The sequence below is a fragment of the Acomys russatus genome, chromosome 14, assembly GCF_903995435.1.
Source record: "Acomys russatus chromosome 14, mAcoRus1.1, whole genome shotgun sequence".
Lineage (NCBI taxonomy): Eukaryota > Metazoa > Chordata > Mammalia > Rodentia > Muridae > Acomys > Acomys russatus.
In genome coordinates, this window is record NC_067150.1 from 57,280,578 (window position 1) to 57,297,500 (window position 16,923).

Consider the following 16,923-nt stretch of genomic DNA (forward strand, 5'->3'; position numbering starts at 1 on the left):
GGGCTGGAAGATGTCAGGACACTTTGTGGTATCAAATGAAGCAGAGTTTGTGCGCCTTCCCTGTTCTACTAGGCCCTGACTAGGGGCTCTCTCCTCACTGGCTTTGAACCTGCTCAGGTTTGTAAAGATTGTCGTCCAGCCATTTCTTTACAAGAGATGTTTTTGTCTGTGAAACAGAGTGGCAGGGAGAAGTAAGGTCGACCCCTTCCCCATAAGGAATTGGAGTGTTAGGGTTCGCTTCTTTTTTATTAGGTGGTAGCTAAGGCTCATCACTGAAACTTATATAGTCCCTTGTTTGGCATGTGGGCAACTCTTAACTTCCCCTACAGAAACTTTAAAATCCTCATCCTAGGAAACGGTGGCAAGACCTAGAGCATCCTGGCACATTTCCCCACTAAGTGCCTCCCCCACCCTGCTTCCACAATAAAGCAAAAGCAGTGACCAGCTTGGCTGCGGGGTGGGGTGCCCTGCAGCTGGGTTTAAGGCTTCTTTTTTGTCTTAAAATATTTTTATAGGCTAGCTCTTGAGGAATTGAACCTGGTTGGTTGTGGGTGTCGGGGAGGGTCTTTCCTAATGCACTCTTGGTGTCCTCCAACCCCCATAAATCTCTTGTTAGATATTTGAGTTTTGTAGCAAAGGTCCCTTTACCGTTCAGGGTGGTGATCCTTTCAAGGCCATTGACACTCCAAGGTGGTCCCAAACCTGAGTGATTCTCTTTAAGATCTTAAGATTAGAACATAACTGGATTCCCCAAAAACAATCTGCTTGTCGTTCCCAGCCCCTTCAGTACACCAGGCTCCCATTTCTGTCAGTTGCCTGGCTACGAGCTCAGCCAGGTCCTCGGGCACAGGCACTCCATCTCCTGATCTAAAGTCCACTTGCTCCAGCTCAGTTATGGCACCTGGGTACAATTTTCTTTAGGACTGATGTATTTACTTCCCCTTAAAACCTACTCATCTGTTGCTGAGACAGGGGCCATTTGATACAGTACTATTTGGAGTTTCCTCAGGCTTTGCTGTCCTTTGAGGCATTGCAGCCTGAGCAGACTACGGTGCAGCCAGGCTAGGCTTACACCAGTGTGTAAAGTGTCCAATCGAATGGATTTTCAGAGGTCTCAACTCCAGACTGCCCACAAGGCTGTACAGAATGTGCCAGCAGCTAGTGAGCACTCATGACTGCCTTAATTAACAGTCTTCTATTTTGGGTCTATCTAGGAACAAACAGGGTCTGTGAAGGTGTGTGTAAATCAGGTAACTAGCTAAGTCTCCAGCTAAAATTCCCATTTTAATCAGAACGAACTATGGGAGACCCCCAAGGATCCTAAGGTTTCTGAAAGTGTTAGTTTCCTGCCATGTTTAACGAACGACAAGAACTCAGAAACAGACCATGTCCAATAGCCAGATGGTGTCCATTTTCTGTAAAGTCACTTCCAGTGTAGTTCGGTGGAAAATATGCTGTTGTACTTAGTGTTGATATTCAGTGTTAGCAACCGGAAGCATACAGCAATGGTGATGTTACATTAAAATGGTTGCTAAGGATCACAGCCTTAACTTTAAAAATAATGTAAAAGATAATCCATTCCCCTCCATGGTGAGCAAGAGTAACTTCCACAGAGGCCTAGGAAGCATTTCCTCAAAGGAACTTGGTCTTTCTTTGATGCATCCCTCCCACGCCCATATGACTTCTGTGCCCCAGCCACCTCTTCCATGTCCATACTGAAACCAGTTTTTCATTACTGTTTAGTTGCCCTGATAATGTTTTATCCATTGCCAGCCATGCGAAGGCTGTAATTTTTGAGAGCAGGAGTTTGCGTGGTCATACAACCAACATTGCCTTTGCCGGGCCACTGCTACCATCCTTTCATTGCCTCAAGTGGGCAGGTTGATTCTAGAGACCTCAGGGAGCCAGGATAACCAGGTACCCATCCAGATTGGCCATGTGGGTAACAAGCAGTTAGTTATCTCTGGGTTCCTTGATTTTGCAGACTTCAAGGAAATCCCAGGTAAAGGTAGATGGCCAATGACTCCAGCTTTCCCCAGGATGGGTTAGTAGAAATCCAATTAGAATTACTTTGTTTGTTGGACAACTTTGTTTTAAGGGGGTTAGTTTTTAATTATGAAAAAGAAGATGCCACCATGGCTCTTCTGCGAGTTTGTAAAGTTTTGAGCAGTGTTTTCATCACCAGTCTTGGGAGTCTCTGATCCAATAACCAATCTTAAGGTGTTTTCCTACTTTTACAGGTAACTAAGTGCAGAAGAATAGAGTTCTTATTGTATTCAAAATAGTAAGTAGACCCCTGAATATAGGCAATTGTAGTTGTCATATTTTCTCAAAAAACAAACCAGGAATCCTACTCCAGTATTTACAGATAAGCTTTCAAGGGTTAAAAAAAAATAAGTCAACATGCACTCCATATATCTCTAGTTCAACTACCAAACTTGATGTTATAAAGAAACCTCAGTCACGTGGACAGGATATCCCCCCAACCCCCAATCCCTTTTCTGATGCCGTCACCACCCTTAAGGTCTCAGAGCCAAGGATTATCTGTGGTAGTAAGCCAGAGTGCACTGTCCTCATCCCAGCAGCGCACAAACGACTGCCGTCCTGACTACCCCAAACTCACCTTTCAGGGTAGGTGAGAGCTTTTGGTGCCCCTCCTCAGGAGCTCCGACCAAGTCCCAGGCCATTCTGTGCACCAAAAGCCCTTTGGAGGGCTTACCAACCTGTTAAGAATGTCTCAGGAAACACGAGCCATTTCTTGGGGACACATGTATTTACAGATAGATGTGTGCTGCACTCATCTGTGTGTGCTTTACTCTCAGACGCAGTGTGACAAGTGAGTAAGCTGGCTCTCGGAAGGAGCCACGCTTATCAAGCAGAGAACAGCAGAAAAGATGAAACCAAAAATCTATAACCCTCCAATGGAAAAGTAATGTCGATGCAGCAATTCCCATTGGATACATTACACTCTAATTTATTATTTATCTCTTTTTACGTTTTACCCATTGTACTCTTTAAAAGATGTTGGGATGTTGGTTGCAATTTTTTTTAAGTAGATTATGTATAAATCAGCTGTGGGAATCAATTTTAATTCATGTGTGGATGTGTCTAGTTATTGTTAAATGCCTTTTTTCTACTTTTTTTTTTTTTTTTTAAGATACATAATGTTTCATAATCCCTGGCACTGGTCAAACAACCACAGCTGTGAAAAATGAAACTTGTAGTATTTTTTTAAATGAATGTCAATTTTGAGTGTATTTGAAATGTTTCCTCCAGTAGAGATATGTGAACACCACTGGGGAAGACTCCTCTGCAGAGGAAGCAGTGTTTGGTGAACATGGCACGTGGGTCTGGATGTGTTTCCTAGGGTAGCCGTTTCATAGGGCACCGTGAACAACACAATGTGATCTTTAAGTATACCTCCTCCCCAGTTTGGGGAGGAAAAGACTCAGTTTGCACCCTTTTTGTATGTAAAATAAAATGTCCTACCTTTCTTGGCTACTTTTACTTACTTGGTTCATAAGTTGGCTTTTAGTCTTCCCTGGTTCATTTATTTCTAAGAGTATGGTGTTGCTGTTACTTTAATGGTAAGGCCAAATAAGTGTTTATTATTAGGCTTATAATTATTACAGCAGTAATATCTAACCCACTGTCATAATAAAAAGACAGAGACACCTGTTGTATTTTAAAACAAACCTTATTTTACCTGGGGATGGCCTAATATTAACCCCCTAAACCACCTTCCAATATCTTTCAGTCTCCATCCCATGCCATCTGCTTCTAATAATTTCTATTCGTGCTACCTCCCATCCATGTTCCCAAAACACTGGCTAAGGTTGTTCCTATGGGCCATTTTTTAATGTGGAACTTAAGAGGCCCCATGTGGCTCTTTTCTATCCCATGGCAAATCTCCTTCCTCTTCCAGCCATGTCTACTTCTCCTTCCCAAGATCCTCTCTGTCCCAAACACCCACAAACCTTTGCCAAGTCTACCTTCCTCCAGCCCTGCCCAGGTATTGGCTTTATTAGCCAAACAAGGAGGCAGGGTTAGGCAATACTTGGGGTAGTGTGACAGTCTGCAGTAAGAATTTTGGGGAGCAAGTGGTTAACAAATACAAAGCACCAGACCATACTCCAACAATATGGCTAGGAGCAACTGATGGGAATCAATATGTCTTTAAGCAAAAACAGTGTCTGGTACCTTGGCATTTTGCCTTCATTCCTTGGGCTGAATATTGCCCTGTCCTTTTAGTCTCTTTAAAAGTAAATATTCCAGGAGCGTCAAAATGTCCCAAAAGGTACAGGTACATCCTGGACAGGTCTGATGGGCTGAGTTTAGCCTTCAGCACCCATGTGGAAAAGGTAGAAGGAGAAAATGTAATCTGCAGTTACCCTCTTAAGATCAGTGTGTGTGTCATGGCGTGCACATACGACTTTGTTTTGTTTGGTTTTGCTTTTTTTTTTTTTTTTTTTTTGAGACGGTTTCTCTGTGTGGCCTTGGCTGTCCTGGATTCACTTTGTAGTCCAGCCTGGCCTCGAACTCACAGTGATCCGCCAGCCTCTGCCTCCCGAGTGCTAGGATTACAGGCGTGTGTGTGTCACCACGCCCGGTAGCCTTGGCCGTCCTGGACTCACTTTGTATTGTAGACCAGGCTGGCCTCGAACTCACAGCGATCCACCTGCCTCTGCCTCCCGAGTGCTGGGATTAAAGGCTGGAATCACAAGTGTGAACCACAGCTCCCGGACCCCAAACAAGATCAGTGTTATAGAAGGAGCTATAGAAGGCTGTGTTGTCAAACTCAGCCGCCAACCCCTGGCACTTCGGTTAAATGTGTTGAGTTGTTTTGGTTTGTTTGTTTGTTTGTTTGTTTGGTATTTAAAGACCTCCCCCGATTTGGTAGTGACCGACCTTTACACACGGTAACAAAGTCTGGTGGTCAGGGCTGGTCGCAAGGCAGGCTGGGTTTCGTAGTCTTTTCTTCTCAGACCAATCTCAGCGGCGCCTTCCGCGCATCGACTCGACATAGGCGGAGGGGCAAGGTGCACATCCAGTTAGAGGACTGTAACGTGGCAGCCACCCGCAGCCCCGCCCGCGGCGGCGCCTACCACTCGGCGTTGCGGCGCAGGGGGAAACGCGGCACGCTCCCCGCGCTGCGAGACTGACGGAGGCTCCGGGTCCACCCCGCGCCCGGGCAGCAGCGCGCGCTTGCTGCCCGTCCACACCCTTTTCCGGTCCGGGCTGCCGCGACTGCTGCCGGTGGATGCTGCGCCTCTCGGAGCGCAATATGAAGGTGCTCTTCGCCGCCGCCCTCATCGTGGGCTCCATCGTCTTCCTTTTGCTGCCGGGACCCTCCGTGGCCAACGATAAGAAGAAGGGACCCAAAGTCACAGTCAAGGTCTGGGCTCCCCTCACCCGGCGAGGCCTGCCTTCCGCTGCCTGCGGTCCGGTCCCGGCCCGAGCAGGTCCGGCCCAGTAGTTCCGACCTAAGCATCCGTGCCTTGGTTCAGCCCCTCTTGGAGCTAGGCTCGCCCTACCCATTCAAGCTAGAGAACTGGGCCGGACTCCTCCAGCCCCAGCCCTGACCTAGGATGCCCAGTTATGGACAGTCTCAGGGCCGCCCCATAGCACATACCCTGCAGTCCCGGGAAATGGTCAAGGATCGCGATTGCCGAATCTTTTACTATGGTCACTTCCAGTTTGCTGTGCTTTGTAGCACGCACAGTAAATGTAGTTAAACTTGCAAGCATAGTCATTTCCTTGTGTATCCCCCCTTTAATGTCTGTTTCTATAATCTGGAGTCATTGCAAGAGCACAGATTGCTGTTGTCTGAGAACGTAAACTTAAAAAAAAAAAAAAAAGTTAGATTATTTATTTCCTGGGGAGAGAGATTCAGGTTCCACAGTGCAGCTGTGGAGGCCAGATGACAATTTGCAGGAGTGAATTCTCTACTTCGATCATGTGGGCCTCAGGTCTTCAGGCTTGGCTGCAACCAAATTTCACTAAGCCATCTGGCCAGCCTGTAATCATTCCAGCCCCTCTGGAGATTTACAGTTTAGCAAAACCCTGGCTCAGAAAACTAACTGGGGTTATCTGCGGAAAGAGTGGTGGCCTGCCTACAGTGGGCAAGACCATTTCATTAGTATTGGGGTTGGGACCGTCCAGAGCTTTCGTTAGTGTGCAGATGTTGGTGAGCCACCATCTAGGTGCTGAGAACAGAAGCTGTGTCCCCTGGGAAAACAGCAGATACTCTCAGCAGCTGAGCCATTCTCTAGCCTGTTCACTTAATTTGTACAAGGGTTTTGCTGCCGCCCAAATCGGACTCAGCCACAGTTTTAGGCTTTGTTCTCTCTGTCACTAGGATAACTTCTGGCTCTTCCTTCTCTACCGAGGCCCCTCTAAACGGCTGAGCTCAGATTCTTCATTCTCTTTAGGTGTTCTTTGACCTCCAAATTGGAGATGAACCTGTGGGCCGAGTGACCTTTGGCCTGTTTGGAAAGACGGTTCCAAAAACAGTGGATAATTTTGTAGCCTTAGCTACAGGAGAGGTAAGTGGCTGGTACCAAGGTAGGCGACACCACACAGTAGGGAAGGAAGCAGGTGGCTTCCATAGCTGGCTTCTCTGAGGACCAAATATGTTTGTGTGTTAAGGATAAACAGGTTCGGTCCGTAACTGGTCACACAGCCGTGGAGCTGCTATGGCTGACTCAAACGCTCACTTGCCCACATTTTGGCACCACACAAAGATGGAGCTGGTTCCCCCAACCCTGCTGTTTCCTGCAGCTATTCATAGCAGGTGGAAAAAATAGTTCAAGATGCTAAAACTGGAAGCTTCACAGTTAAGGAAGCTGTGCCAAACGGTTCAGTGGCTGCTGAGGTGCTGGTGTGGTTTTATGTTGTAGAGCACGTAGGCAGGTACGGCACTGTTTGGCTTGGATGTTTGAAGAGCAATCTTTGACGTCTGCTTTTATTTGAGTTCTTAATTGAATGTTCTTAGAACATAAGCTGTGACTGCTATTGGAATTAAATAAAAGCTGTCCAGTTTTGTTTAGCTTATTTCTTTTCATGTTGTGTGCATTGGTGTTTTGACTGCATGTGTGTCCATATAAGGGTGTCAGATCCCCTGGAACTGGAGTTACAGACAGTTGTGAGCTGCCACGTGGGTGCTAGGAATTGAACCCTGGTCCTCTGGAAGAGCACTCAGTAACTCTTAACCTCTGAGCCATCTCCCCAGCCCAGCCATCCAATTTTTAAAAAGAAGAGAAAGGGCGGGTTGTGATGGTACACATTTTTTTAATCTCTGCACTCAGAAAGGCAGAGGTAGGCAGATCGCCGTGAGTCCGAGGACAGCCAAGACAGCCAGGGTTACACTGAGAACCCCTGTCTAGAAACAGACTAGTAAACAAAAAAACAGAAAAAGAAGAAAAGGGGCCCAAGGGACCTGATCCTACAATATGGGACAGACCTGTAAGGAAACATAAGTTCTATTTAATGAAGTTTGTATTCTAACTTTGTCCATTTTGTTTGGTTTTTCCTGAGGCCATCTTACGTAGCCCCTGACTGACCTAGAACCTGATGGTAGCCAGGGGTGATCTTGAGCAGCTGATACGCTGGCTCCTCCCCCCGAGTGCTGAGTTCACAGGCGAGCGCCGCTGCCATGCTCAGCTTACCCAGTACTGTGTACCCAGGACTGTGTTCATGTTGGGACAAACACTGCGCCTGAGATACATCCCTAGGTCTCACATTTGTTCTTAAGATGAGAAGAGCAAGAAGGGAAAGCCATTTCGTGGCCTTGGGTTACATCATTCAGGAATTGTATGAGGGCAGAGGCTAGAAATCTGGTTTTTTCTACATGTATGCACTGTGTATTTGTCACTCAGTACATGACATGCTTGAGCCTATACCAAAGGGAGCAGCAGGTGAGTTTCTATGAAGACATCTGCTTGCTGCTTCACTCTACCTTCTGGTCTTCTCATCTCTCTTTCCAGAAAGGATTTGGCTACAAAAACAGCAAGTTCCATCGTGTCATCAAGGACTTCATGATCCAGGGTGGGGACTTCACCCGGGGAGATGGCACAGGAGGTAACTTCACCTGGGGAGATGGCACAGGAGGTGACTTCTGGTGCCCAGGGTGGGGTGGTCTGGTTAGACAAGGCATCTTCTTTCTCCTGCTCTGCAGGCCGAGCTGGTCAGCTCCTCTCCTGCACTGAGATTAGCTGCATCCTTTGTTGAAAAGGGAGCCCAGTGCAAAGGAGAGGAAGGTGGGGATCAGGTAGACTTGTGCTCTCTTCCAGGCACCCACTGTTGATACAGACCTGTGGTTTGTACCACACATTCTAATGCCCGAATTACACACAAACACATAAGTAAATTAAAAGGGCCTAGCCGGATGTGGTGGCGCACGCCTTTAATCCCAGCGCTCGGGAGGCAGAGGCAGACAGATCACTGTAAGTTCGAGGCCAGCCTGGTCTACAAAGCAAGTCCAGGACAGTCAAGATAACATAGAGAAACCCTGACTCTAAAAAACAGAAACAAAAACAAGTTTAAAAGGCCAGCACAGTGGGTAAAGGTCCTTGCTTCTAAGGCTAATAATCTTATTTTGATTTATAAGTCTCAAACACTAGAAGAAAACTGACTTCTGCAAGGTTATCTTCTGACCGCTGTGCACATACATACTGAGGCGTGAGCGTGTGCATTCATTCTCATTATGCCCCCCCATGTCCCCCCACACGAACTAAAAATAAACAAAAGTAGAGAACTCACAGCAAGTGTAGTGGCATGTGCCTGTAACCCCCACACTTAGGAGATTAAGGCAGGAGGTTCCAGAGTAACTTCAAGGCCAGCCCTATCAATGTGAGAACTTGTCTCAAAAATCAGACACCAGTGGCTAAGAGCTAAGAGCACTGGCAGCTCTTGCAGAAGGCCCAGGTTCAATTCCCACATGGTGACTTACAACTATTTGTAATTTCAGTTCTGAGGAATCTGACACACTCTCTTGGTCTCCTCAGACATACATGTATGCAAAATACCCATTTAAACTTTTTTTGTGTGTTTTGTAATTTCAAGACAGGGTTTCTCTGTGTATCCCTGACTGTCCTGGACTCACTTTGTAGACCAGGCTGGCCTCAAACTCACAGCAGTCCACCTGCCTCCCGAATGCTGGGATTAAAGGCATGTGCCCCCATGACGAGCTACCATACCTTTAAACTTTTTTTTAAAAAAAAAGAAGCAGCAGCAGCTGGGTGTGGTGATGCACACAGAGGCAGATGGATCTGAGTTTAGGGCAGCCAGAGCTACATAGAGAAACCCTGTCTCAAGAAAGAAAAAAAAATTTTTAAACAACAACCAAAAAAAAATTGGTGGTCATGAAGCTTAGTCATTTGAAGGCATAGATGGAAGTTCTGGGGTAGAAGATGAAATGTGATTTATGTTTACCATCATAAAGATTAAAATACAAATTCAGTTTTTAATCTTTTTTGTGCCTTGGTAGTTCCTGTGTCTTGGAGAATGAAACTAAGGGCTTTTTTAATAGGAGCAATTGAAATCCCATGGTTGACTAAGATTTCCAAGCAAGTTTCTCAGATGGCAAGTCTTAGCAGTCAGTGTCCAGCCAGGAGTCATTGCAGCAAACAGCCCTCTCACTGCAGCCTGCCGCCTCCTCAGCTGCTGCAGTCAACCCCGTCTCCCTGGTCAGTCTCAGGCCAGGGTAGTGAGCTGAGAGCAAAGGTTTGCATGCAAGTGAATAGAAAGGCATTGGGCCAAAGAAAGGTAGCGTGTGTCCCAGAGACCTGCCTCCTCAGTGCTGGGCTTAATGTTACTCGGTCACACCTGACCTCTTATAAGTATACGTATGAGGTTGTCTAGCACGTGCCATTGTGTGCATTTTAAATGCCAGAGAACGACAGAGTCAGTTTTCCTCTTCCACCCTGTCGATTCCATGCCTGGCAGCAAGTTGCCTCCCATGCTAAGCCATCTCACCAGCCTAGGGTGCTGCTTTGCCAGCAGGTCCATTAGTCCATGCATGGGTAATGAATGGGGAAACCAGCTTCTCAACCAGGATCTGGTATGGAGCTCTGTGCTCACTCTCATGGCCCCGGGACCCATACCTCACACAGACAGTGACACACATTCATAGCATCTTTTATTTTGTGTTCCTTGGTAAGAGGCTCTCGGCTCTTAGAAAAGCAAACAGCAGCCCAGCCCCATCTGCTGTTGAGCTTTGCAGCTGCACCTGTCTTGTAACCCTAGGAGGGTAATCTGGTTGAGTACAGCAGCCCTTTTCTGATAGGTTCCACACTTCCACACCCTCTCTTTCAGCCTGGCCTCATAGCCCAGGTGGTCTTAGTCTCAGTAGCTTGGGTAGAAGGTAGGAAGGCTGCTTTTATGTCCTTGTTTGCCACCTACGCCCAGCCCAACAAGAACAGCCTGAGCCCTGTAGATCCTCACCCAGCCATCGGCCCACTTGACTGACCTGCTCTGACTTTCCCAGGAAAGAGCATCTATGGTGAGCGCTTCCCGGATGAGAACTTCAAGCTGAAGCACTACGGGCCTGGATGGGTGAGCATGGCCAACGCGGGCAAAGACACCAACGGCTCCCAGTTCTTCATAACTACAGTCAAGACGTCCTGGCTAGACGGCAAGCATGTGGTTTTTGGCAAAGTTCTAGAAGGCATGGTAAGTTTAGAAGTGGTGGCCTAACCCTTGATCGTCCTCACCAAAGATCCAGCTGGAACAGGCCAGGGCTTCAAGTAGGAAATCTTTTCCCCAAAGGCACCTAAGCTACAGGTCAGACCAGCACCTGCTCTTCCTAACCTTGTGGCCTGGCACAGTGGAGGGGAAGTGTCAGGAATAAACAGCCCGACCCAGTGTCTTGCTTATGCCTATGGCCCTAGCTGTTGGGGAAGCTGAGTCAAGAGGATCACTTGAACTCAGGAGACCAGAGGCCAGGCTGGACCACATGAGACCACATTTCAAAGTGTCCATGTGGCTGGCTGCAGGAGAGTGCTTAACGCCCCAGCCGCACAGTCAGGATGCCTAGCCTACGTCTCCAGGCCCCCGAGGTCCTAGGCCCTTCCAGGCCCCAGACAACCCATCCAGAAGACCTTGTAGACTCTTGTCAACTGCAGGGTCCTCTTTCAGCCACTCACTGAGTCAGGGATGTTCAGACTCTGACACCTGAGCAGTGCTGGGTCAGCTATCCAACATCCGTGTCCTGCTTTCATGCCACACTGCCGCCGCCATCAGTCCCTGGGCTTTTGGCTTCTTCGGTTTCAGTGTTCATCCCACATGGGCTTCCATCCTCCTCAGCCATCCACAGGGTTGTCGGGCGCCTTTTGATCCCCACCCCACCCAACCTCTCCTTTCCTGCTGTTCTCTAAGGATGTGGTGCGGAAGGTGGAGAGCACCAAGACAGACAGTCGGGACAAGCCCCTGAAGGACGTGATCATCGCAGACTGTGGCAAGATCGAAGTGGACAAACCCTTTGCCATCGCCAAGGAGTAGAGAGTAGAGAGTGCCTCGGGGACTCATCCCTCCAAGCAGCTGTCAGTGCCCTCACGGGGGTGAAGGTAGCCAGTCACAGGGTTCCATGCCGCCCTGGCCCTAGTGCTTCCATCCGATGGGGTGCAGCCACACCCCCTCGCATTCCACGGGCCTGATTTTTATATCAAACTCCTACCAATGCCGATCAATAAAAAAGTGGTTTGTTTTTTAATAACTTGGGTGTGGCTGTGTTTGGGAGTGTATATAGCACCTGTCCTGAGTGTACCGCCTGGGACTCTTGTGTGGTGATGGATGCATGCCTCTTCCTTGGGTTCCTGTCTAAGCCTGTCCCTGGGTGCTACCCTCTGTCTTCAGGCAGAGGCTTCCTAGCTTCTGTCACCTGCCAGGCTGGGCCAACAAATCCACCTGAGTCTTCTAGGCCTACCTCTGAAATTACTTTGCACCTCTTTCTCTTGACTTTGCCTTGACCCCTGGGCTTTTTAAGAATTTTGAGTTCTACCGGGGCCGCCAGCAGTGCAAGCCAAGTTCAGAGCCTTGAGTGGGGAGGGGTACGCTGCAGCCTCAATTGTACCTGAGTCTAGTCCAAGGGAAGACTCAGTTTCTTACATGGAACTCCTAGGACTGAGACACAGAATGTCCTGACAGGTGGCCCAAAGCCTAGGCTAGTCAGGCCGTTGGTGACGGAGCAGGTTGATGGTTAGCCTTTGGCTGGGCTGGTGCTGGGCCGGTGCTGAAGCCATAGAGACCCTGGAGTGCACCGTCCACCACCACTTCTGGGAGAGGTTCTGTAGGAGAGAAAATGAAGGAGGGGGAGCTAGTATGTGATACACCTGGCCCTTGGGCCACCAGGAAGCTATCTACCCAAAATGTTGGCATTTCCTGGTCCACATTCTGTTCATATTAGCTTTTGAAGACAGGCCCCAGGGTAACAGAGACCAGGTGAACCAGTGGGATTGCACTAGGTCCTAGGAAGTAAATTAGAAAGCAGGCTGCAGGAGCAGCAGGTGTTAGACCCTAGAGGACAGTAGGTGGGAGGTGCCCAGAGAAACTTAGGATGTCTCACCTGGGGCAGGGGTATAAATGTACGGATCCGTACAGAAGCCAACGACCGGCCGGTGGTGCAGCTGTGAGCTGTGAGGAAGAAAAGAGCTGTGAACCCTGAGAGTGGAGAGGTGGCAGGCAAAAAGACACGGGATGGACACTGAGGACCAAAATGGGCAGGGACCCATAAAGGAAAAGGGACTAGATACAGGCGGCTGGCCTGCGTCCTAGCATGTAACCACCAGGGGGCAGCAGGCTTCAGGGCAGGACTGTAACTTGCCTGGTGTCACTAGGCAGGAATTCCCCTGGGGTGCTGTAAAGAAGAGAAACACTGTGAGCTGCGTGAGGGTACCCAGGGGAGGTGAGGAGCGGTGGAGACAGACTAGCCCAGGGGACTGTTCTATTTTGTAGCAAGCTCAGTTCCGGAGGTGGAGGCCCAACCAAAGTGGTCCTAAAAAAAAAAAAAACCAACACCCAGCCCCTCCGGGTGGATCACTATGAGTTCAAGCCAGCTTGGTCTACAAAAAAGCTAGTCCAGGACAGCCAAGGCTACACAGAAAAACAAACCAGCCCCGCCACAAGGGTCAAGAAAGATGAGGGAAGCCGTGTGTCAGAGAGAACCAGGCTAGGCCCACCACGTTTGAAAGTGAGAAAAGGTGGTCCTTCAGGGCCCCTTTGCAACTTCGTGCTGCTGACATAACAGCCTGTGCTACACCGCAGAACCGCTGTCCTTACCTCCAGCTACTGGCCTTGGAGTCTGTGGGGAAGTGGCGAAGTCTCAGGAATTCCAGTAACTCCTTGGGCACATCCTGATTCAGGTACAGGATGCCCTAGAAAAGACAGGAAGCCCGAGATCAGATCCAGCTACTAACTGCACAACCCGTTGCAAACTAAAATGTAAGGACTATCGTTCCAAAATAATTAAGAATTTCAAAGCAGTGGAAACAAGTACTAGACCAGGCTCAGGGCCCTTCTGAGGAATGGCCCAATATGGACTGCAAAGACTGTAGCCCCCCATGAAATGGACAGGCTAGTCCAGTAATAGCTATCGTCAGCATTGGTGGCATTAGTGCGCACACAGCTCATGAAGATCACACAGAATCTTACCCCAGGGGTGAATCTACTTGTTGGAGTATTCAAAACTTTAAATAACCCAATAGAAAAGTTTATAATTAAAAAAAAAGAAAGAAAGAAAAGAAAAAAGTTTATAAACATTGTTTGAAAACATGGAGCCTGGGGTGGTGAATAACAACTCTTAAGTTATGGGTCTCAGACCACCCCACCCCCCGCAGCCACCACATCTCTGGGTCATCCCTGGTCCTGCAGGCTAAGGGCAACCAAGTGTGCCCTGTGCACACCTGGATATAGGTCTCCAAGCCCTGCCGGCGCTGTTCCAATCCTCTGGTCCTCCAGTTGGGCAGGCGTTTTGAGGGAAAGTCGGGCACTTTGTAGCGTTTCTTGATCTGTCCATCAGTTAGCGAGGTGAGATCCCAGCAAGACCCTCAAGCCCCTTTCGTCTATCAGAGGGCTCTCTCCAGTCCTCCCTATATGTCTCTAAGAAGCTTTAACCTGGGACAGCTGGTAAGAGGTGGTTGGGACTGCAGTGACAAGCCCGAGCTGGGATATAGCCACTGCGTCCTCCCCGCGAGGGGCCCTGCAGCCCTGGGGTAGTCGCCCATGATCTGCATCCTCCCGGGGCCAACCGAAAGCTAGAACCAGAGCTCTTTCGCCTGCCACCCAGGGGCCTGGCCTGGAGCCAGATCGATGGATGGTCTGAGCCGCCTCACCCGCTTGTGTAGAGCGTGGAACTCGCTGTAGCGCCTTGGCACAGTGTGTCTGCGTCCACTGTACAGCACCTCCACTTGGAACACCTAGCGGGCGAAGGAGCGCGGGCGACGGGTCCAAAGGATGCACCAGGACCCATGCCGCCGCGAGACGCGCCCACTTTCTGGTGTTTGAAAGGCACAAAGCCGACTTGGCGTGTCGCCGCTCAGGGAAACCCCTCCCACACCCCACACACACCTGAAAGAAAAGGAAGGCTGACCAGCCCTCCCCTCTACCCTACGCGACCCAAGAGCCTAGACCATCGTCCGAGGGACTGGCAAAGCCAAGTAACCCCAAACCTTTGCGACAAATGTCCTAGCCTGGAATTCTGGATCCCTTCTGCGCTCGTCGTGAGGGTATTCGGCGGATCCCTGCACGCACTCTCCATCCACTGCTCACCATGTGGCCTTTCTCTGGACTCTGCCTGGGCTCTTCGGCCTCGGGCCCCACCGAGGGGATGTGAACTTCCAGCATCCGCGCCCAGACCCCGCCGCAGCCTCTCCAGGATTCAACGCTAAGTCACCCGAACTCCCTGGATAAGCCAGGCAGTCCAGTGAGACCGTCCCGCCCTCGAGCTACAGGCCCTGCCTCCGGACCCCAGGCCCCGCCCCATTCTCCGGACCGTCTTCGCCCCCATCAGTCTCCACCCCCTGGTCCAGGACCCCGCCCTCGCCCGGCCCTGGAGCTCCTGACTCGCCCCGGCTCGGGGCGTTTCCTGGTCCTGAGGAGAGAAGATAACACCCTGGGTCTAGTGAAGTCTCCAAGCGGGGGGAGGGACCCTCGGCAGGGTCACTCGTTTGTCGAACATTTCCGTAGGGTCCACTCCAGACAGGTACGCAGCGGAGGTAAAATTTCACCTGTTTTTTTTGCTGAGTGCCCTGGATTCTGTGGTGCCAGATGGCAAGTCTGGGCGTCCTCCTAGGGGCACCTTTGCTCACAGGGAGCTTTGGCCACCCCATCCTTGCCCTCTCTCAGGTAGAGTCACCACCTGGGGACTCTAACAAAGGCAGTGCCTGGGTGAGGCTGGGATCCATTCTAGCTTTGATGGGCACCTACAGACCCTTCATTAATTTATTCTATCCATCCATCCATCCATCCATCCATCCTTCCACTTACCCCTTCATCCCTACCTTAGCATGCTTAAATTCCTTCAAGCCAATGTGTGGGGAAGCGGCAATTTACAAACTCAGACTGCTCAGCTTTGAAAGTCACACAGCCTGGATATCAAGCAAGCACTGGGTGGGTTTTTGTTTTGTTTTGTTTTTTGTTTTTAATCTGCAAATAACAGTAGCAGTTAAGTGTGAAAACTGAGGGCTAGGAAGGATGGCATGGGCCTGGTGTTCCTGGTAATTGTGAGGCTGAGGCAGGAGGATTGTGTGAGACTTAGAGTTCACAGGCAGCTTGAGCAACTCAGATGACTTTTGGGGGAGGCATGGTGGCTTCCCTATGGGCTTGTCCTGCGGTGGTGGATGCTATGATGGAGTGTGATGGGTAGATAATAAAAGATAGGTATAGGGCAGTGTATAGGGAAGGGGACTGTAGGAGGTTACGGAGGTGGCACCTGGCTGCTCTTACCTACCCCGCTGTTCTTTCTTGGAATGTAGTAGGATTCTGAGTAGGTTGATTAATTTGGGTTTGTTTTTTTCTAGATAAGTTTTCTCTGTGTAGCCTTGGCTGTCCTAGAACTCAAGCTCCACACCAGGCTGGCCTCGAACTCAGAGATCTGCCTGACTCTGCCTCCCAAGTGCTGGGATCAAAGGTGTGCGCCACCACTGCCCAGCTCTGGTAGGATTTTCACTATACAGAAAATCAGCCTCATACCCTCACTCAGCTTAGGTAAGTTGCTAGTATTCAGGAGCACAGTGGCACATATTCTACTCTTTTTGTTTTTGGTTTTTTGGGTTCTTTGGGTTTTTTTGTTTTTGGGTTTTTTTTTGTGTGTGTGTGTGCGTGTGTTTTTGAGACAGGGTTTCTCTGTGTAGCCTTGGCTGTCCTGGACTCACTTTGTAGACCAGGCTGGCCTCGAACTCACAGCGATCTGCCTGCCTCTGCCTCCCGAGTGCTGGGATTAAAGGCGTGCGCCACCTCTGACCGGCAAGCATTCTACTCTTAAACTGGGTTGCCTGTGGTGGCTGTTCTTAATTGTCAACATGCTTACAGCTAGAATTAACTAAAAACCGAAGCAGCTGAGCACACCTGCGAGGGCGTCTTAGTGACCTGACTGATTTGAGGTAGGAAGACCCACCTAACTCTGGGCCACACCTTTTCATCGCAGCCTATGTGAAGGACTTGGAAGAAAGTAGCTTTTGCTTTTTGCCTGCTCGGATCCTGCAGTTCAGGTACCCCCTCACTTTGGAATCCAAACATCCACTGCAGACCAGCTGAGACATCCGCCTCGTAGACTGGATTCTTGGATTTTCTATTAGTAGACAGCCACTGTTAGACTAGCTGAGCCTCTCTCTCTCTCTCTCTCTCTCTCTCTCTCTCTCTCTCTCTCTCTCTCTCTCTCTCTCTCTCACACACACACACACACACACACACACACACACACAGTGGAGA

General features: G+C 49.5%; 2 protein-coding genes across 3 annotated transcripts; one reads left to right on the forward strand and one right to left on the reverse strand.

Annotated features, from left to right (window-relative positions):
* Window positions 1-5,238: 5,238 nt before the first annotated feature.
* On the forward strand, window positions 5,239-11,720 carry Ppib (peptidylprolyl isomerase B). The gene is made up of 5 exons (XM_051156672.1): window positions 5,239-5,395; window positions 6,432-6,545; window positions 7,986-8,079; window positions 10,487-10,671; window positions 11,377-11,720. The coding sequence occupies exons 1-5, from the start codon at window positions 5,261-5,263 to the stop codon at window positions 11,497-11,499; spliced, it is 651 nt and encodes a 216-aa protein (XP_051012629.1). The 5' UTR covers window positions 5,239-5,260; the 3' UTR covers window positions 11,500-11,720.
* Window positions 11,721-11,949: 229 nt separating this feature from the next.
* Window positions 11,950-14,920, reverse strand: Snx22 (sorting nexin 22). 2 transcript variants are annotated; one of them, XM_051156675.1, is made up of 7 exons: window positions 14,764-14,920; window positions 14,328-14,411; window positions 13,899-14,003; window positions 13,276-13,370; window positions 12,821-12,853; window positions 12,563-12,630; window positions 11,950-12,284 (listed from the first exon to the last, which is right to left on the reverse strand). In XM_051156675.1, exons 1-7 carry the CDS (start codon window positions 14,836-14,838, stop codon window positions 12,166-12,168), a joined length of 579 nt encoding a protein of 192 aa, XP_051012632.1. In that variant the 5' UTR covers window positions 14,839-14,920; the 3' UTR covers window positions 11,950-12,165. The 2 variants fall into 2 exon arrangements, with proteins under 2 accessions (XP_051012632.1, XP_051012631.1); XM_051156674.1 differs by lacking the exon at window positions 12,821-12,853.
* Between the last annotated feature and the right edge of the window lie 2,003 nt (window positions 14,921-16,923).

What these genes read in the sequence shown, in the direction of transcription:
- Ppib (XM_051156672.1), top strand. Translation starts at nt 5,261, where the DNA reads ATGCTGCGCCTCTCGGAGCGCAATATGAAGGTGCTCTTCGCCGCCGCC. An exon ending in GACCCAAAGTCACAGTCAAG is followed by an intron (nt 5,396 to 6,431) that starts GTCTGGGCTCCC and finishes CATTCTCTTTAG; the next exon opens with GTGTTCTTTGACCTCCAAAT. An exon ending in TAGCCTTAGCTACAGGAGAG is followed by an intron (nt 6,546 to 7,985) that starts GTAAGTGGCTGG and finishes CTCTCTTTCCAG; the next exon opens with AAAGGATTTGGCTACAAAAA.
- Snx22 (XM_051156675.1), bottom strand. Translation starts at nt 14,838, where the DNA reads ATGCTGGAAGTTCACATCCCCTCGGTGGGGCCCGAGGCCGAAGAGCCC. An exon ending in TTCCTGCCTAGTGACACCAG is followed by an intron (nt 12,631 to 12,820) that starts GCAAGTTACAGT and finishes TCTTCCTCACAG; the next exon opens with CTCACAGCTGCACCACCGGC. An exon ending in CATTTATACCCCTGCCCCAG is followed by an intron (nt 12,285 to 12,562) that starts GTGAGACATCCT and finishes TCTCTCCTACAG; the next exon opens with AACCTCTCCCAGAAGTGGTG.